The sequence below is a fragment of the Silene latifolia genome, chromosome 10, assembly GCF_048544455.1.
Source record: "Silene latifolia isolate original U9 population chromosome 10, ASM4854445v1, whole genome shotgun sequence".
Taxonomy (NCBI): Eukaryota; Viridiplantae; Streptophyta; class Magnoliopsida; order Caryophyllales; family Caryophyllaceae; genus Silene; species Silene latifolia.
The window spans coordinates 59,548,782-59,567,876 of record NC_133535.1 but is presented as its reverse complement, the minus strand read 5'-3'; the positions used below and the strand labels follow the sequence as shown (position 1 = coordinate 59,567,876).

Here is a 19,095-nt window from a genome sequence, read left to right as displayed (position 1 = left end):
AGTCGGTCTTAGCAGGTGTTGATGTTGTTGATAGCTGAGGTCCGGGCAGGGAGGAGTCTTCACGAGATAGGATGGTCATAGCGAGTAGTCTTTGAGTTGTACCTTTGTATCGTATTTTGGTTTGAATCACTTGTAATATAACTTAATAGTTCTGTTATTGACGTTTGATAATTACTTTCCTCGGGCAACCGAGATGGTAACGCCCTTATATGCTAAGGAAGGCCTAGTTAAGGCTCCTCTGAATATGGGGGTGTTACACTGAGTATCCAGCAGGCCTTACACTCCAACTATTATCAGCAAACCCATCCTGAATAAGATCCTTAATTTTGCAAATTTTCCTCCAATACCAGCTGGTATTTGGAGGAGGCATATAAGAAAGCCAAGGTGAACCTTTTAAGTAAACATGATGAACCCACTGTACCCAAAGTTTATCCTGCTTAACCACTATACACCATACCAACTTCCCTATTAATGCAGCATTGCAATTCACACAATGTATAGGGCCTAATCCTCCTTCTTTTTTAAGTACACAATCCTTTGCCCAGGCTACCCTAGGAGCTTTAGAATATTCAGTACTCCCTTCCCAAAGAAAAGTTCTGCATATGGAATCAAATCTGTCTAGCACTCCTTTGGGCAACACAAACATAGCTGCCCAGTAGGTATGCAATGTGGATAGTACAGAATTGACTAATACAAGCCTGTCAGCATATGAGAGTTTTTTTGCTCCCAAAGTCCTTATCCTTTCAACTATCTTGTCTATGAGCACAACACAATCTTTTTTCTTTAGTCTTCCTACGGTGATAGGCACACCAAGATATTTAAATGGTAACTGGCCTTCCATAAAACCTGATACACTTAGAATTTCTTCCTTAATTCTGCTGCCAACCCCATTAAAATAAGCATTTGATTTTTGAGCATTAATTTTTAAACCAGAAGCAACTGAAAAGGAAGAATATGATCTCAGCAAAACCATGGTAGAAGCTGCATCACCCTTACAAATTAAAAGTAAGTCATCAGCAAACATTAAATGAGTAAGTTTGATCTGTTTGCACAAATGGTGATAACTGAACTTCATTTTCTCAGTGGCACATAAAATGATCCTACTTAGATACTCCATACAAAGAGTAAATAAGAGAGGAGATATAGGATCCCCTTGCCTGAGTCCTCTTTTACAAGGGAAGAACCTAAAAGTTTCACCATTCACTGCAAGAGAAAAGGAGGCACTCCTAATACATTCCAGAACTAAATTAAACTATGAAGGAAAATGAAAGGCATCCAAGATCTCTTCAACAAACTACCAGCTAACCGAGTCATACACTTTCATAACATCCATCTTGAACATACACCTTGGTGTGCAAGCTTGTCTATTGTAGAGCCTGACAAGATCTTGACACACCAAGATATTTTCAATATTGCTTCTGCCTTTTATGAACCCCCCTTGATTCAAAGTCATAAGATCAAGCAAAACTCCTGCCAACCTTGTGCACAAAATCTTTGAAATACACTTATACAGAACATTGCAACAAGAAATTGCTCTGTACTGTGTAACATGAGTTGGCATGGTGCACTTAGGAATGAGAGTCAGAATAGTATTGTTCACCTGTTCAAGTAACTTGTATGTCTTAAAAAATCCAGAATAGCCTCACAAACTTCATCACCTATGATACTCCATGAGTCTTTATAGAATGCACTAGAAAACCCATCTGGGCCAGGTGCTTTATGCTCTAGGATAGAGAAAATTGTTGCTTTTATTTCCGTCTTAGTGACAGGCTTCAGCAAGAGATCCCATTGATCAGTAGTGTAAACTTTACCTCTCCTGAAAATGAGTGGATTTACATTAACTGTTTTCACTTCAGTCCCTAACAGATGCTGATAATAATTCAGGAAAACATCCTGAATACTCTGTGGATCATCACACTCATCACCATCCATATTTTTGATGTACAGGACCCAATTCTTCATGAATTTGGATTTAATTACTTCATGAAAATACATGGAATTACAGTCCCCATCTTTTATCCAAGCTGTCTTAGCCTTTTGACTCAGAAACTGAGTACAACCTACAAGTAGTTCTTTATACTCAGGGACATCAGCTTGTTCCTTCTTTATCCAGAAAACACTCTCAGGATTCTCTGCAATTGTTTGTTGAAAATATTTGAGATTTCTCAGAGCAATCCCAGTACTATTTTCTATATCAGTAAAATGTTCTCTATTGTATCTCCTGAAGTGGTGTTTGAGGTTCCTGATTTTATTTAACAACTTATACATCTTAGTACCCTGAGTATTATGATCCCACCATTCAACCAGATGAGGAATGTAATGATCTGCCTTCCCCCACATGTTGAAGTACTTGAATGGTTTCCTTTAGCTCATAACCTGCTCCTTACTCTTAATAAGACAAGGAGTATGATCAAAAATCCCTTCAGGCAAGAAATGAGCATAAACATGTTGGAGCATGTGTCGTCAACAATAGTGCGATCACATTAGTAAATCTCAAGATAAGAATACGTAAAGGGATGATTCATTTATATGTCAACTAATCAACATTAATCGGTAATGATTGGCTAACTAAAGTTTGACATTACTATCGTTTGACGGTGGTGATCAGTTGATCTCTTAAGGTCACACCTAAAGGACGATTCCCTCAATTGTAAAGTTAATCGATTGTATGACGATACAGATTGATTAAATCCTTAAACTGAACAAATTGATATATAAGAGGGAAGATTATATCTTATTGTAATATGATTAAATAAGATTCTATTTAGTAATTAAAATATTAGATTACTAAAATTGATTAATGTTTATGAAACATTTGAGATAAGAGTAATTAGTTAATTATAATTGCAAAATATTGTAGATTATATTAACTAGACTTAATATGATCCATTTTATTTACATGTAACTGTGAATTACTTGTTAATTTATTAATTGTAATTTAATTAATAAATAATGATATTTAATTAGTTAAATATGAATTTTTATTACTAATGACATGTTACATGTCACATGTCACAACATATTACAAATGACAAATGACAAAAATAAAATGGAGTCCATTTTAAGTGATAAAAACCGGTTGGATTAAGGGCTAGTGGGTGATGATTTTGTTATTAGTTTATTGCATGCTTAAGACATCATCATGACACCTACTACTAGCCCTTACACACCTAGCTTTTTTTTTGAAGAACAAAACGCAAATTGGGAAGAAAAATTTGACTAACCAATACTCTAAAAACCGGTTGCCCCTTCCATATACTTATTAGAGAACTGTTCTCATTTTATATGATAATATTTATGCCCAAAACCTCTCTTCTCTCTCTACATAAAAATTGTTTAGTGCATAAAATTTGTTTATAGATCTAATATAAAATATTACTTAATGTGTAGTAATTTTATTAGATTAAAATTTAAGGTTCACTATTAATATTATCTAGTTAATAAGATTAATAGTATTGAGGGGTAGTCTTGGTGAAACTAAGAGAAGGTATTCTACAATGAATACTTGAAGATTTTGGAGGATCATCCTAATCTTATTTAGCTCAAGATCTAGGTTTGAAAGGAGTCCAAATCTAGTGCCCATCAATCCGTCACAAATGTTTGTAAGAAATATGATTTTCTCTTTATTTATGTTCTTTTAATTTTGCATGCAACTAGATCCACATAAAGATAATTTAATGAGTAATATATAAAATCTATTAAATAAGTTTTATAGGGTTTAAGAAACTTTCAAAACAACAGGCATACAATTACTCCACTCCTCATTGATTAGAGCCCTGTCCAATCTACTATATCTTCTAGACTCTATATCTTGTTTATTATTCCATGTAAAGAAAGAACCCCTAGTTGGGGCATCTGTCAAACCACATCTACTCACACAAGTCTGGAAATCATTAATCTCTTGATCACAAGTAACATCACCAAGCCTCTATGCATAAGATAGGACACAATTGAAGTCCCCACACACCAACCATGGCTCCTGAATAGTAGCAGCAAACAGAGCTAGTTGATCCCATAAACCCTTCCTTCCATTAAGATCATTAAAGGCATACACCATGCAAACACAGAAAGTATTACTTGTAGTGATTTCAGTAACTCTTATACTAATACACAGAGGAGAATAATCATAGTAATCAATATTGAAAATAGTAGGGTTCCACAAGACCCATACTCCCCCCCCCCCCCTCCTTATGGCAAATATTATTTGTTGTTAAGCTCCAACCATCCATAAGTATTCCTTTTAAACAATTTTTGAGACAAGGCTTTCACCTTTGTCTTAAGGAGTCCAAACAAACTTACCTTATTCTTATGCATAAACCATTTAACTTGTCTTTGCTTGGTAGGATTCTTAAGACATCTAACATTCCAGAAGCCAATGTTATACATTCCCCACCACAAGGTGAGGAACATTACCACTTATCCCAATCCCTTCCTTGGGTGTAGAAGAATTATTTAAGGCTTCCATGAATGTAACTTGACCAAACTTTTGCACAGTATAAGCTCCATCAGTAACCTCTTGCCTATCCAACCTCATGAGAGGCCTATCAGGATTATATCCCATAGAATACTTGCCTGACCTATGCCACACAACTGGTGTTTTGAACTGTATTTCAACGGGATGCGTAGGTTGCTCTTCATCAGCTATTTTTTTCCTTACCCTTACTGTCCTGAATAACAGGTGTATCCACATTCTTTGGTCTCCAAAATTGAGTGACTGGCTTCTTCTTAGTAGGTTGAGATGTCAATGGAGGGGTTTTCTTTGCTTTCCTACACTCCTTAACAGTATGTCCTACACCTTGACATCCACTACATACTAAGGGTTTCCACTCAAATTCAACCTCAATTTCCACAATACTGCCATGTTCATCTAAAAACCGAACCTTATATGGAATAGACTCAACAAAAGCAACTTCTATCATAACCCTGGCATAGCCAAGTGTGGACAAAGCCCGCGGCATCTGCGTCCGTGGGATCCACAGGGGGCATTATCGACTCGAGGTTCCTTTGAATCGAATTAAGACAAATTACAGTCGCCACCAAGTTTTATGGGAACTTGGAACCGTTTAAGTCAACTTTACACCTTTCATCGAAAAGCATAAAGCCAATCGACTACGAGTGATTAAAGATAAAGACTTGTACCCTATATCACTCGATTTGACTGACTCTCGTAATCCAATGGTATTTAGACGAATCCACAAATCATAGATCTTGAGTATGGGGTGAGGGTACGTGTTAGGAAGCCCATAAGGACACCTAACCCGCCCGTCGATGACGGCCTCTACTAAGTCAAGTATCGGATTTCAAACAAGGTCGTAGCTACTACGATATATGATATGTAAACATCGTTTTAAAACCCTAACATGTGAAGTTTCTATGTCGATTTAGATGCAACTAAACTAGCTTTGTCAAAGTTGTAATTTAGCATGCGGGTTGATTGATCTAACAACATATAAACGAAACAAACAAGGCTTGATGGGAATGGGGGAGCCGTTGGGATCTACCCTATTACAACCCGGGCATTTCATGCCGACACAACAAGAAATTAAAGATAAAACTCGAACTAAATACAATTGCTATATACGACACCATACACGACACCCTACATGGCCAATTCGGCCTAGGAAAACATGCACAAGGAGTGGCCCATGGTTTACATAAGTCACGGCCTTGGGTCACTCCTCGTAATACGTGTTTTCTCTTAATCTCATCGAATTAGACATTAGGTCACACACCAAAGCATGCATCAGCATAAATCGGGTCACGTCGCTTAAAACAACATGCGATTTACTACGCTCTTACATGAATTGGAGCACAACCATCTAACCAAACAAGACTAAGGTTTTTTAGAAATCATTTGACTCGATAAAGGAAAACTAATTACGAACAAATTACAAAACACGACTATATAAACAAAAAGTAATTACAAGATACGAAACAACGAGATAAAGAAAAAATGAACGAGAAAAGGACTACAAAACACACGGCTAAACACGACCTACACATCCTAACCTACCCTAATCCTTGGGTTAGATTTATTAGGTTAGACAGATTTGCAAAGCGATACTGGATATACATTAGGAATCGATGATAAAAGAGGTTAGAAGGCTTCGCCTAAACCGAGTGCTCTACACGGCCTAAAGGGTCAAATTAGGTCAAGTTCGCTAGTTAAATTAACTCGTCGAGTGTTAATAAGAAGGTTCTAATCACGCACTCTTATACTAGAGAGAAATCATGTGAAAAGAGAGATGTATTCAATTAGGTTATAGAATTGTTAACCAATTTTAAAGCTTGTGTCGAAGCTCCCTAACATGTCTAATTAGGTTATTAAATCGATCTAATATCACCTAATTGAGTCATATGTTAACAATCAACGGTCGAACTAACATGCAAATGGTCCTAGGGCAGGCCGAATTGAGCGAAACAAGCGAGGGGTCAAAAGCGAGGAACAAAGTTAAAACTCGTTTTATTAATGCCCTACCTTGAACACGAGGATATGTAAATGAGAAGGGGGATATGACCGACCGATCTGGCGGATTTATTTCCTAACTCAAGTCAACGCGGGTGTTCATGGTGGTAGTTTAACTCATATTCAGACTAAACTAGTTTCCTAGTTAACGATATCAAACGATGCATAACGATAAACAATATACAAAACAAACTATAAAAAACAAACATAAAAGAACGAAATAAAAGGGAGAAGAGGAGGATTTGATGCACCCTCAACCTACATGTATCGTTGACACTGTCTTGGGTCGTAATCGACCGTATATTTTATCTCGAGAGGCCGTCGTCGACGAAGGAACAAAGCAACAACACGTTTTTTGGTAAATCTGGACAACAACTTTCAAACTGCAATTTCTCACTCGTTTCTCGGTGAAAATTAGATTTAAAAGATGTTTTGAAAACTAGAAATATAGGAGAACAAATATCTTAAAACAAACCATGCTCGTTCTGAGTTATTGGACACGAAAAACGAGCACAAACAGAACTGGACAGACCAGAAAAGCCGCGAAAACAGAGTGTATGACACTCTGTTTTTCGAGGGGATTCTTGTACTCTCAAGGTCAATTTGACTCGTGAATCTTTTTCTAAGATGTAGATGGATGTTATATGGTTAATTAGGAACAAGTAACTCGAATTTTAATGGAGATTTGAAGAGGAAACTAATGGTATTTCGAGAGAGACACAAACTGTTTCTCAGTTTGGATGTCTCGGTTTTGTCGAGAGTTTTGAGAGGCAATTAGGGTTTGTTTGTGGATATTACTGCTTGTTAGTGATAGTATTATGTATGGAGAACTTAGAGAATCGAATGTATGGCAGAGGGGAGGTATTTATAGGGAGTTAAAGTAGGGTAAAAGAGAGCAACAAGCAGTCGGGCTGCTCTGTTTCGCTGCTGCTGTCCAGCAGTTTCCGTGAGCTGGTGTAGGGTTTAGGAGGGGTGTTTCTTGGTGGTTAAGCTAGGGTAATATGGGTAGGATACTAGGGTATGGATTAGGGTTAATGGGCACGGGTTTAAGTGGTGTTTGGAGCGGGTTTGGGGGTTGTTAAAGCTGAACACGGGAAAGGGTATGGACTGGTTGTGTGGGCTGTTTGAGACGTGATTTGGGAGGGCTAAGCCAGGGTTTTGTGGTGGGATTTGGCTGGGATTTGAACACGGGTTTGAGGAGAGGGGATTGGGTCGAAAGTGCGTCGAAAATCGAGCCCAAATCAAGTAGAAAACGAGCTCATAATCGCGTATAAAATCGTCGTAAAAATCGAGTTCTTCAAATACGATTTATAAAACAGTTGGGATCGGGAGTGTTCCACTCTCAATCATGTCTTGAATTTCGTGCTTCAATAGATAACACCTTTCAGTATCACGGCCTTTCCCTTGATGAAAGGTACAATAGGCATTTGGTTTATACCGTTTACCTTGTTGTACAGCTGGTGGGTCCGGAGTTGGACCAATAGGCTTCAGCTTTCCTTGGGCTATGAGCCTTTGGAGAGCGTATGTATAAGTGCATCCGATATTAGTGAATACCCTTGGTGTTTGGTGCTGCGGATTCTTCGATTTTCCTTCTAAGAGATTGATGGCTTCATCAATATGGGCCGTTGCTGGAGGTTTCGTCTTAGATGACGAGGCCCCCTGGTATCCTTTTGGCTTTTCAGCTTCTGCCATTCTGACGTCATCTTCTACCTTTATCCCGATTCTTATCAATTCTTTGAAAGAGCCAAAATTCTGGTATTTCAAAGCATTACGGTAAACAGGTCGTAGATTCTTTACGAACTTATCTACCATTTCAACTTCATCAGGCTTCTTGGCTAATTTCACGCTTTCAGCGCGCCATCTTGCAAGGAATTCAGTAAAGCCTTCTTTTTCTTTTTGTGTCATAACCTCTAGCGTTCTTATATTGGCCTGAATCTCGACATTGTCAGCATAGTGCTTACAAAACTCCACCGTGATATCTTCGAAAGTAGGGAAGTTCTTAAGGTCCAGATTATAGAACCTTGCCTTCGGGTGTTCATCCAGAGATTGAGCAAAAATTTCAGAGAGCATGTCAGCAGGTACTCCCTTTAGTGCTAAGTACCCCTTATAGGCCTTAACATGGTGGACTGGATCTTCTGTGCCCTTAAACTTTGGAATATCAGTGAGTACCATGTTTGTGGGCAACTTATCCTGAACCGGGGGCATAGGCCCTAGCATTTTCATAGTGGATGTTCTTCCCCTGGGAGAGTTTCAGACGGTCCTCAATGAACTTGAACCGTTTCTGCAGATCAGTCAGAGGTGGGGTAGATGAAGAGGAATCTTCACCAAGCTTTGATTCGATCACATCCATTCTGGCTCTCATGAGGTTCACAGCCTCAGTGTATTTGTTAACAACATCTTCCATTGCTTGAAGTCGGGTTTTTGGCGGCCTTTCTACAATAAAACCTCGAACTGAGTCAATATTCAAATGTAAGATCCCCTGCACACTTAAGGACATGACACCAACTTGACTCAAACAAAGACTCAACTTAAGACTGAGCTAACCAAATGGTTCGACTCACGGTTGGATTTAGACCTCGATTCATTTTAGACTCGACAAAACGACATGACCCAAGCCATAATAACTCGATTCTAAACTGGACTCGGTGTGACTAAACCCGTGATTGGACCAACATGATCCCTTAGGTTCAAGTGAAACGCCCAAAATGGCTTAGCTTGGACGTTTCTGTGGACTATCCTGGACCAATTGGTCGACCCACATGACTCGATTCCCAAGAGGTGAGCTTGGGTGACCCAACAAGGTTGTGTTCTAGACACTTGGGACAAAACACGCCTAGCCCTACACGGCCAGGACCTGGACACGACTCGACGCACTTCATGCTCGGTCAAGGTTCGAGAAACATTTTGGATTAATTTTGAAAAACGAAGGATTGATTTGAAAATGAGATTTGAAATGGGCAGCATGCCGACTATAAAAGCTCATTTTGGGCCGAAAACAGTGGACAACGCCCGCGGGATCTGCGTCCGCGGGATCCACAGGGGCATTATCGACTCGAGGTTCTTTCGAATCGAATTAAGACAAATTACAGTCGCCACCAAGTTTTATGGGAACTTGGAACCGTTCAAGTCAACTTTACACTACCTTTCATCGAAAAGCATAAATCCAATCGACTACGAGTGATTAAAGATAAAGACTTGTACCCTATATCACTCGATTTGAATGGCTCTCGTAATCTAATGGTATTTAGACGGATCCACAAACCATAGATTTTGAGTAAGGGGTGAGGGTTCGTGTTAGGAAGCCCATAAGGACACCTAACCCCGCCCGTTAATAACGGCCTCTACTAAGTCAAGTATATTATTTCAAAGAAGGTCGTAGCTACTACGATATATGATATGCAAACATCGTTTTAAAACCCTAACATGTGAGGTTTCTATGTCGATTTAGATGCAACTAAACTAACTTTGTCAAATTTGTAATTTAGCATATGGGTTGATTGATCTAACAACACATAAACGATACAAACAAGGCTTGATGGGAATGGTGGAGCCGTTGGGATCTACGCTATTACAACCCAGGCATTTCATGCCGACACAACAAGAAATTAAAGATACAACTCGAACTAAATACAATTGCTATATACGACACCATGCACGACACCCTACATGGCCAATTCGGCCTAGGAAAACGTGCACAAGGGGTGGCCCATGGTTTACATAACTCACGGCCTTGGGTCACTCCTCGTAATGCGTGCTTTCGATTAATCTCATCGAATTAGACATTAGGTCACACACCAAAGCATGCATTAGCATAAATCGGGCCATGTCGCTTTAAACAACATGCGATTTACTACGCTCTTACATGAATTGGAGCACAACCATCTAACCAAACAAGACTAAGGTTTTTTTAGAAATCATTTGACTTGATAAAGGAAAACTAATTACGAACAAATTACAAAACACGACTCGATAAACAAAAAGTAATTACAAGATACGGAACAACGAGATAAAGATAAAATGAACGAGAAAAGGACTATAAAATACACGGCCAAACACGACCCACACATCCTAACCTACCCTAATCCTTGGTTTAGATTCATTAGGTTAGATATATTTGCAAAGCGATACTAGATATACATTAGAAATCGATGATAAAAGAGGTCAGAAGGCTTCGCCTAAACCGAGTCCTCTACACGGCCTAAAGGGTCGAATTAGGTCAAGTTCGCTAGTTAAATTAACTCGTCGAGTGTTAATAAGAAGGTGCTAATCACGTACTCTAATACTAGCGAGAAATCATGTGAAAAGAGAGATGTATTCAATTAGGTTATAGAATTGTTAACCGATTTTAAAGCTTGTGTCGAAGCACCCTAACACGTCTAATTAGGTTATTAAATTGATCTAATGTCATCTAATTGAGTCATATGTTAACAATCAGAGGTCGAACTAACATGCAAAGGGTCCTAGGGCAGGCCGAATTGAGTGAAACATACGAGGGGTCAAAAGCGAGGAACAAAGTTAAAACTCGTTTTATTAATGCCCTACCTTGAACACTAGATTATGTAAATGAGAAGGGGGATAGGACCGGCCGATCTGGCGGATTTCTTTCCCAACTCAAGTCAACGCGAGTGTGTTGGGGTTGGTGTCCTTAACAGTTAGTGCAAGGACTTATAAACCTCTAAAAGGATCAAAGGGCATACTTTTGGTATTATTATCAGTTGATCCACGTTTATCAATAACGGTTGGCTTGCTAGATAAGTTTGACGTTATTGTCATACAGATGGCGGTGATCAACTGGTCCCTAAAAGTCACACCTATAGGACACGTTCGAGAGACGTGACCGTATGAAAATACAGTCATGTAGATGCCAAATTTGACTAACCAGTTAGTCCGAGTTATTTGACTAGTAATTAGTCAAAAATGTGATGTTGAGATATTATATTTAATACGGATTAAATATCATGGGCTAAGGCGAATTAACCAGTTAATTCGTAAAATTAAATATAAGCGTTTTATATTTAATTAAATGTATATTGAATATTAATTATACAATATCGTTTTTGTCGGACATATATTAATACTTCAACTAACCCGTGTTATTAGTTGATGTTTTAATAGCCGATAACCGATGACGATTTATAATAAGACACCGCGTCATATACATTTAGCGAGACGAGTCGGGTCAGTCGGATCACGAGTTAAATGAGGAGAAAGTGGAAAGCCCACTCCCCCCCCCTAGTGACCCGCGGACCGAGGTCATCAAAAGGAGAGGTTTCTTCTCCTTTTGAAACCTAATTCATTTGGAAAAATAAACTAGGGTTTTGAAGAGCATTCTCCTCTGAAAAACCGAGATCTCTCATCTCGAAAAACTCACATCAGTTCTCCCAATATTGCAAGGCAATCGGAGAACACCATCTAGCACAAGGGCATATCTCGGACAAGTCTTGGGTGCAACAATTAGGAGGGAATCTCATTTGATTTCTGTTCTTTACGCCGCACTATAAGGACCCGAGGTTGATTTCTAATCTTTATCGTTTCCTTGTTATTTTGTTTTATGACTATAAATTACATATGAAATTTGCGTTATAGTCCTACAATTAAAGGGTAGTATACGGATATTAACCCACAAGTGGTATCAGAGCGAGGCCACATAATTTTTCTATGTAATTTTCATTAAACGAAATGAATCGATGATTTTTTGTTTAAAAATTTTGTCTTGGCAGCCAATTTTTACACGGCAGAAATTTTTTTCCTGTTGTTGCTGCGTTTTTGGTTGCATTGGGAACCGTGTCCTGTTTACACGGTTGCTCTTGTTGTTGTTTTGTCTTGAAAACCGTGCCGTTTCATGTTTTACACGGCTGTTTTGTTTCAATTTTCATATTGTTTTTACATGTTGTTATTTTATACGGAGATTATAGCAACATGTCAAGTTTTTGTCAATTGTTAAATTTGTTTTGATGCGTTTTGATCAAAATTGCAATTGATTTTGTCTCGACAAACTGTTTTCACGAGGGTTTTGAAGTTTCAGCCATGTTTGCATTCGATCGAGCGTATTTCTACTCGATCGAGTGCTATTTCTGTCTTGGTTTTGTTCGATCGAGTCCCTGTTGTACTCGATCGACCCCTTTTTAAAACCCCCTACCGCTCGATCGAGTTGTCCTCGTATTTCGATCGAGCAGCTTTGCTGATAAAAGTACTCGATCGACCACCAGTTTAGTCGATCGAGCACCTTCTGTTTGGCAATCCTCTCGATCGACTTGCAGTTCAGTCGATCGAGCCCTTTCGTTCCTCGATCGAGCACCTGTGTCCCTGGATCGAGGGATTTCTGTTTTGACAGCTTTGAAAATTTATTCCTTTTGCTTTAAATTTTCGTTTGGCCTTAATATGTACATTATACGGATATTGTACACTCGCTATGATTGTGAAACGGTTCACCACGTACCATTAAGTTATTTTAAAGCATATTTAAAGTAACGGATTGTATTTGATTAAAATTAAATTGATAGAAGCGGTTTTATCACATGAATTTTAATCATTAAAAGGTGGTTTGGATAAATTTAACATAATTACGGAATTATGTCACGAATGAATTTGTTTTTAGTTGATGCATTTATTTTCGTTAATTATGAATGCCTTGAATGCCTTTTATTACGTATTTATTTATTTTGCAATCAGTTGTAACTTAGTGTGGCCTTAGTGGAACGTGTTACCGTAATGATGGAACACGGTCTTGGTTGTATTTTGAGATCTTGTATCTCCGTTTTGGATTTTTCACTTGTAATTACAGTTTTTATTAGAATGTAATTAGGTTTATATTTTGTAATTTTAATTGTAATTTTTGAGAAGACCAAAGATGGAGACCGGATGCTCACTCCCGCTACTTGGATCAAGATGGAACATCAAGACAAGCTTCTCGGGTCCAACGGTGGATTCCAAAGTTGTTTTATGTTTTATTTTACTAGGATAGGCCACACTAGGAAATTTTATTTACGTATTGCATTCAATTATTTATTTTATCGTAACGATAGTATGCATCATTTTCCGCCTAAAAACCAAACCACCTAATTATTGCATGAAAACTGACACATATAGAGGTCACGAGTTAGTTTTCATTGACATTCTCATGTCACACATTTTTTAAGCCATCACCCAAATTGATTCATTCACGCAGACGCTAGTAATTCGTTCACTTAATATGAATTATAATTTAGTTGATGGGATCTTCCTCGTACAAACAAAAATTGAGAACGGTCTTTATAGGTCAAACTCCAATGAGTCCCTTCTTCGTCGGTAGGCATAATATGACCCCTTCTACGTCGGGTAAGTTGGAACCGATTGACCTATTTTATCTCAACACTATGGTCACTCGTACGATCCTGTGACTATGGTGGACTATAGATAGGATTTACGGAAATCTATCGACCAAGAGTTCTTCCGGAAGAATTAGCTAAACAGTTGGCTTATCAATTTACAGAAATTGAGTCTTGGGATCACTTGTATCATTCTTGAGGGAGATCAATTATGCAAGTGCGAGAGTCTACATGTTTAAAATGAATTTTAAAATAGACTTAAATCACCTCGATGAGTTGCTTATTTCGTTTTGTTTTTCTTTCTTTTTCAAAGTGTAGATCACGATTTTAAAGCGCTAAACAACAAATGGCTGGTTCTACGAAAACCCAATGCCAAGTGCCACATTGGACCGTGAGTCCCGGCTTCGGATCTTCATGAATCAGATGAATCGTCTACTCGATCAAGAATGATGGATCCAACCGCGGACCGGGAGGCGGCATTACGGAATGCGCCGCTGGCGACGGAAGCTCAAATATCTATTAAAGCCCATCCCGGCAAACCCAGGTCCCACGGCTAGAGCTGCTGAAATCACCAAGTTTAATGATTTACGTATGGAAGCAAAAGTGCGATTAAAAACGTACTCATTTTTGCAATGGAACCCAATTTGCGGAAACGCTTCATAGCCCATGGTGCAAACAAGATTTTCACCACGCTCACTAAGGAATTCTCGAAAGCACCGAGAATCGTGACCTATGAGCATACCACTCGCTTCTTTGATGCGAGACTCCAGAAGGGCCAACCGGTTAGCCCACACATTCTCAGCATGATTGAGAATGTCGAGAAACCGGAGACCTTTAATCGTAACATCAGCGAGAATATTGTTATCGACCGCATTCTTCACTCACTCCACGATGGTTATTCGCAATTTAGAGCGAATTACTATATGAATGATTTGAAGAAAACTCCGCATGAATCGCACTCCCTCCTCGTATGCACCGAGAAGGACATGAAGTTCGGTGGGAGCATGAAACAGGATGTTCTCGTTGTGTCAAACAAGGGCAAGGGTAAGGGCAAAGCTCGAGGCAAACCTAGCAGAGGTAAGGCGAAGTTCAAGAAGTCGGGTTCAGGTAAGAGTGGGCCTGGTGAGTCGAGCACCTCATCGGGCGCGACAAAGAGCAAGAATGAAAACATGGAATGCCATCATTGCCACAAGACTGGGCATTGGAGACGCACATGTCCTGTTTATCATGAGGACTTAAAGGCAGGTCGTGTTAAACCCGTTGGTATGTCTTCCTCTTCTTCTACTTTTATTCATATGATTGAGATTAACCACGCAAGTTACGGAACTTGGGTACTTGATAATGGTTGTGGTTCTCATCTGTGTAATCATGTGCGGGGGCTCCGAAACATCGAACCCCTCGTAAAGGGTGAGGTGGACTGCGTGTCGGGAATGGAGCAAGAGTAGCTGCCATCTCCAAGGGGACATATGTGATCCAACTTCCTAGCGGATTTGAGTTGTCATTATATGACTGCTATTATGTACCTAGTATTTCCAAAAACATTATTTCAGTTTACGCACTTGATAAACTTGGTTTTTCATTTGTAATAGAAAATAATACTTGCATTTTCTCATTACACGATATGATTTACGGCAAGGCAGTCTCCATGAACGGAATTTATGTTTTAGATCAGACCACGGAAATATTACACGTAATGAATAAAAAGTTAAAGGTTGGTGACAAAGATCAAACGTATCTATGGCACTGCCGCATGGGACACATTAATGAGAAACGCGTAAAACAGCTCATCAAACATGGAGCTATCTCGGCCTTTGATTTTCAATCATTTGGCACGTGTGAATCATGTCTCATCGGCAAGATGACTCGGATTTCCTTCAAAGGTGTTGGAATGCGCGCTGCTGACCTATTAGGGCTCATACACACGGATGTATGTGGCCCTATGTCAATCACCGCACGAGAAGGCTATAGGTATTTCATCACTTTGACGGATGACTTAAGTAGATATGGCTATGTCTACTTAATGAAGCACAAAAGTGAATCCTTTGAGAAATTCAAAGAATACCGAAATAGGGTACAGAACCTATTAGGTAGGAAGATTAAAACACTGCGTTCGGATCGTGGTGGCGAGTATCTTTCTCACGAGTTTGATCAACACCTCAAAGACGTGGGATTGCCCTACGAGTTAACTCCACCTGGAACACCTCAATTGAATGGTGTGTCCGAACGGAGAAATCGAACACTACTTGATATGGTTCGATCCATGATGAGTCACACGGTTTTACCTGATTCATTATGGGGTTATGCTCTTTTGTCAGCCGCTCTAATACTTAACCGAAGTCCGTCTAAAGCTGTTGACAAGACTCCATATGAACTATGGAAGGGAACGGTCCCTAACTTGTCCTTTATACGGGTTTGGGGCTGCGAGGCTTATGTCAAGTGGAGACACGAGGATAAGCTCGGCCCGCGTTCGGTCAAGACATACTTTATAGGTTATCCTAAAGGAACGCTTGGTCATTACTTCTATTCGCCAACCGAACAACGCGTTTTTGTTGCGGCTAGTGCGACATTCTTAGAGAAGGAATTTCTCGAGAATGCAAAGAGTGATAGAACCTTCGACTCGTCGAGATTCCAGAACCAAACACCGAGCAACCATTGGAGGAACCTATTCCTTCAATCCCGGCTGCGGTGAATATTCCTGAGGAACCTAGGAGGTCGGGAAGAGTCTCTATTCCTCCAGACAGATACATTGGTATGGTCGAGGAACATGATATAGACGACGTTCTACTCTTAACGAGTAGTGAACCCGCAACCTATAAAGGTGCCATGACCATTCGACTCGAAGCTATGGCTTGAGGCCATGCAATCCGAAATGGACTCCATGTATGAGAACAACGTGTGGGATCTTGTTGACTTACCTGCTAAGGTTCGTCCCCTTCAATGCAAATGGCTTTACAAGATAAAGCATTCTGTGGAAGGTCAACAAGATATCTACAAAGCACGACTAGTTGCTAAAGGTTTCACCCAAGTGCCAGGTTTGCACTACGATGAGATTTTTGCACCCGTAGTCATGCTGCGTTCCATTCGGATTATCTTAGCGATCGCCGCTTTTCATGACTATGAAATTTGGCAAATGGATGTGAAAACCGCCTTCTTAAACGGCTTTTTGGAGGAAGAGTTGTACATGGTACAACCCGAAGGTTTCATCGATCCACAACATCCTAAGAAAGTATGCAAACTTAAGCGTTCCATTTATGGACTTAAGCAAGCATCTCGGAGTTGGAATCATCGCTTCGACCAAGTGATAAAAGAAAATGGATTTACTCGATCGGTCGAGGAACCATGTTTATATATCAAGTCGAGTGGGAGCAAGATTGTCTTCCTAATATTGTATGTTGACGACATACTCCTGATTGGGAATGACATACCTCTCTTAACTTCGGTGAAAGTATGGTTGAAAAACCATTTCCAGATGAAAGATCTGGGAGAGGCACAAAGAATTCTGGGCATCCGTATCTATCGAGATAGATCACGTCGGATGCTATCTCTCAGTCAGGAGTCTTACATAGACAAAGTCCTGGAGAGATTCAGCATGACTAACTCCAAGAAGGGGTTCCTTCCTATGGTTCCAGGGGTGCATTTGAGCAAGTCTCAGGCACCAGAGACACCGGAAGAGAAAGAGCGCATGACACAGATTCCTTATGCTTCGGCTATAGGATCAATCATGTATGCCATGATATGCACACGTCCGGACGTGGCATATGCATTGAGTATGACAAGTCGATTCCAACAGCATCCAGGTTAACCACATTGGCTGGCTGTCAAGAACATTCTTAAGTACCTACGGAGGACTAAAGATTGGGCATTGACTTATGGAGGCGATCAAAAGCTATGCGCAACCGGTTACGCAGATGCTAGCTTCCAAACGGATCGAGATGACTCGAAATCTCAGTCTGGATTCGTTTTTACTCTTAATGATGCCTGTGCAGATCATTTGGAAGAGTTCGAAACAAACTGTTACAGCAGATTCTACGACTGAGTCCGAGTACTATGCCGCGTCTGAAGCTACAAAGGAAGCGATATGGATGCGTCAATTCTTACATGGGCTATCTGTAGTGCCTAGTTCGAATGACCCGATCACCATCTATTGCGACAATAGTGGTGCCATCTTCCAAGCTAAGGAGCCAAAGTCTAGCAACAAGTCTAGACATGTACAACGGAAAGCTCATCTAATCCGGGATTACGTGGAGCAAAAGACAGTAGTGATAGAAAAGATTGCTACAGATGATAACATAGCAGATCCTCTCACTAAAGCATTACGACAAGATATGCATGAAGGGCATGTTAATTCCATGGGAATTAAACGTGTTCCTAAGTTGTAGTACTCTTTTATGGATCAGATTCATTCTCTCTTGTACTCTATACGACATCATCGTTTTGATATTTTATATATATATTTTGTTTTTCATGTGGATTTGTACGACAAATTTTGAACACCACAAAGTGAATTGAACGAACATTATATTTTTTAGTCCTTAATTGCCCACATGAGCTGATAACTCGGCAATTATTTTGTGACGTTGGTTGATGGTGGGTTCAACGAGCCATAAGTCAACCGGTTGACTCGACCAATCGGTGGCGATTTATACGGATATTTCGTAGGACACAATTGTGACATCGACGTGGAGTCCTAAATGTTTTATAACATTCGGTGCCGGTCGTGGATAGGACCTCCATGGTGATCCTAAGAGTCGATTCTTTTGACTATCGTCTGTCTCTTGAGACTAAGGCAGATTTTGGGTGACTTTGGTTTCTTTCTCACGGTCATCCGTAATAAGGGGCCAAGTAGATTTTTTCTGGGTCATTTCATGCCGTGCTTAGATCGGAAGGAGTTCGAGTTGAAGGAAATATTCAGCCTTTATCAGGTACTCGATATTTCTCAGGGCCACTCGAGGAGTCAGAATCGAAATGCATGGCCATGCTCGGATACGGATTCGTTTTATCGGTTAAGTTACTCTCTAGTCGGGGAAACCACTCTAGATACAGATCGATTGTAAAATACGACCTTTGTGGATCCGGATCAGCAAATTGTTTTACATTGAGTGGGAGAAATTTTAAATGAATATGAGAATCGGTTATCGCACATACACTTGTACGGACAAGTGGGAGTTTGTTGGAGCTTGTGTCCTCCAGTTAGTGCGGATAACGTCATTGCACATACACTTGTACGGACAAGTGGGAGCTTGTTGGGGTTGGTGTCCTTAATGATTAGTGCAAGGACTTATAAACCTCTAAAAGGATCAAAGGGCATACTTTTGGTATTAT

At 39.8% G+C, this 19,095-nt stretch overlaps 1 protein-coding gene across 1 annotated transcript; it reads right to left on the bottom strand.

Annotated features, from left to right (window-relative positions):
• Positions 1-253: 253 nt before the first annotated feature.
• LOC141607633 (uncharacterized) lies at positions 254-4,958 on the bottom strand. The gene is made up of 7 exons (XM_074426982.1): positions 4,658-4,958; positions 4,414-4,572; positions 4,300-4,357; positions 3,972-4,103; positions 1,651-2,242; positions 1,307-1,600; positions 254-991 (listed from the first exon to the last, which is right to left on the bottom strand). The coding sequence occupies exons 1-7, from the start codon at positions 4,956-4,958 to the stop codon at positions 254-256; spliced, it is 2,274 nt and encodes a 757-aa protein (XP_074283083.1).
• Between the last annotated feature and the right edge of the window lie 14,137 nt (positions 4,959-19,095).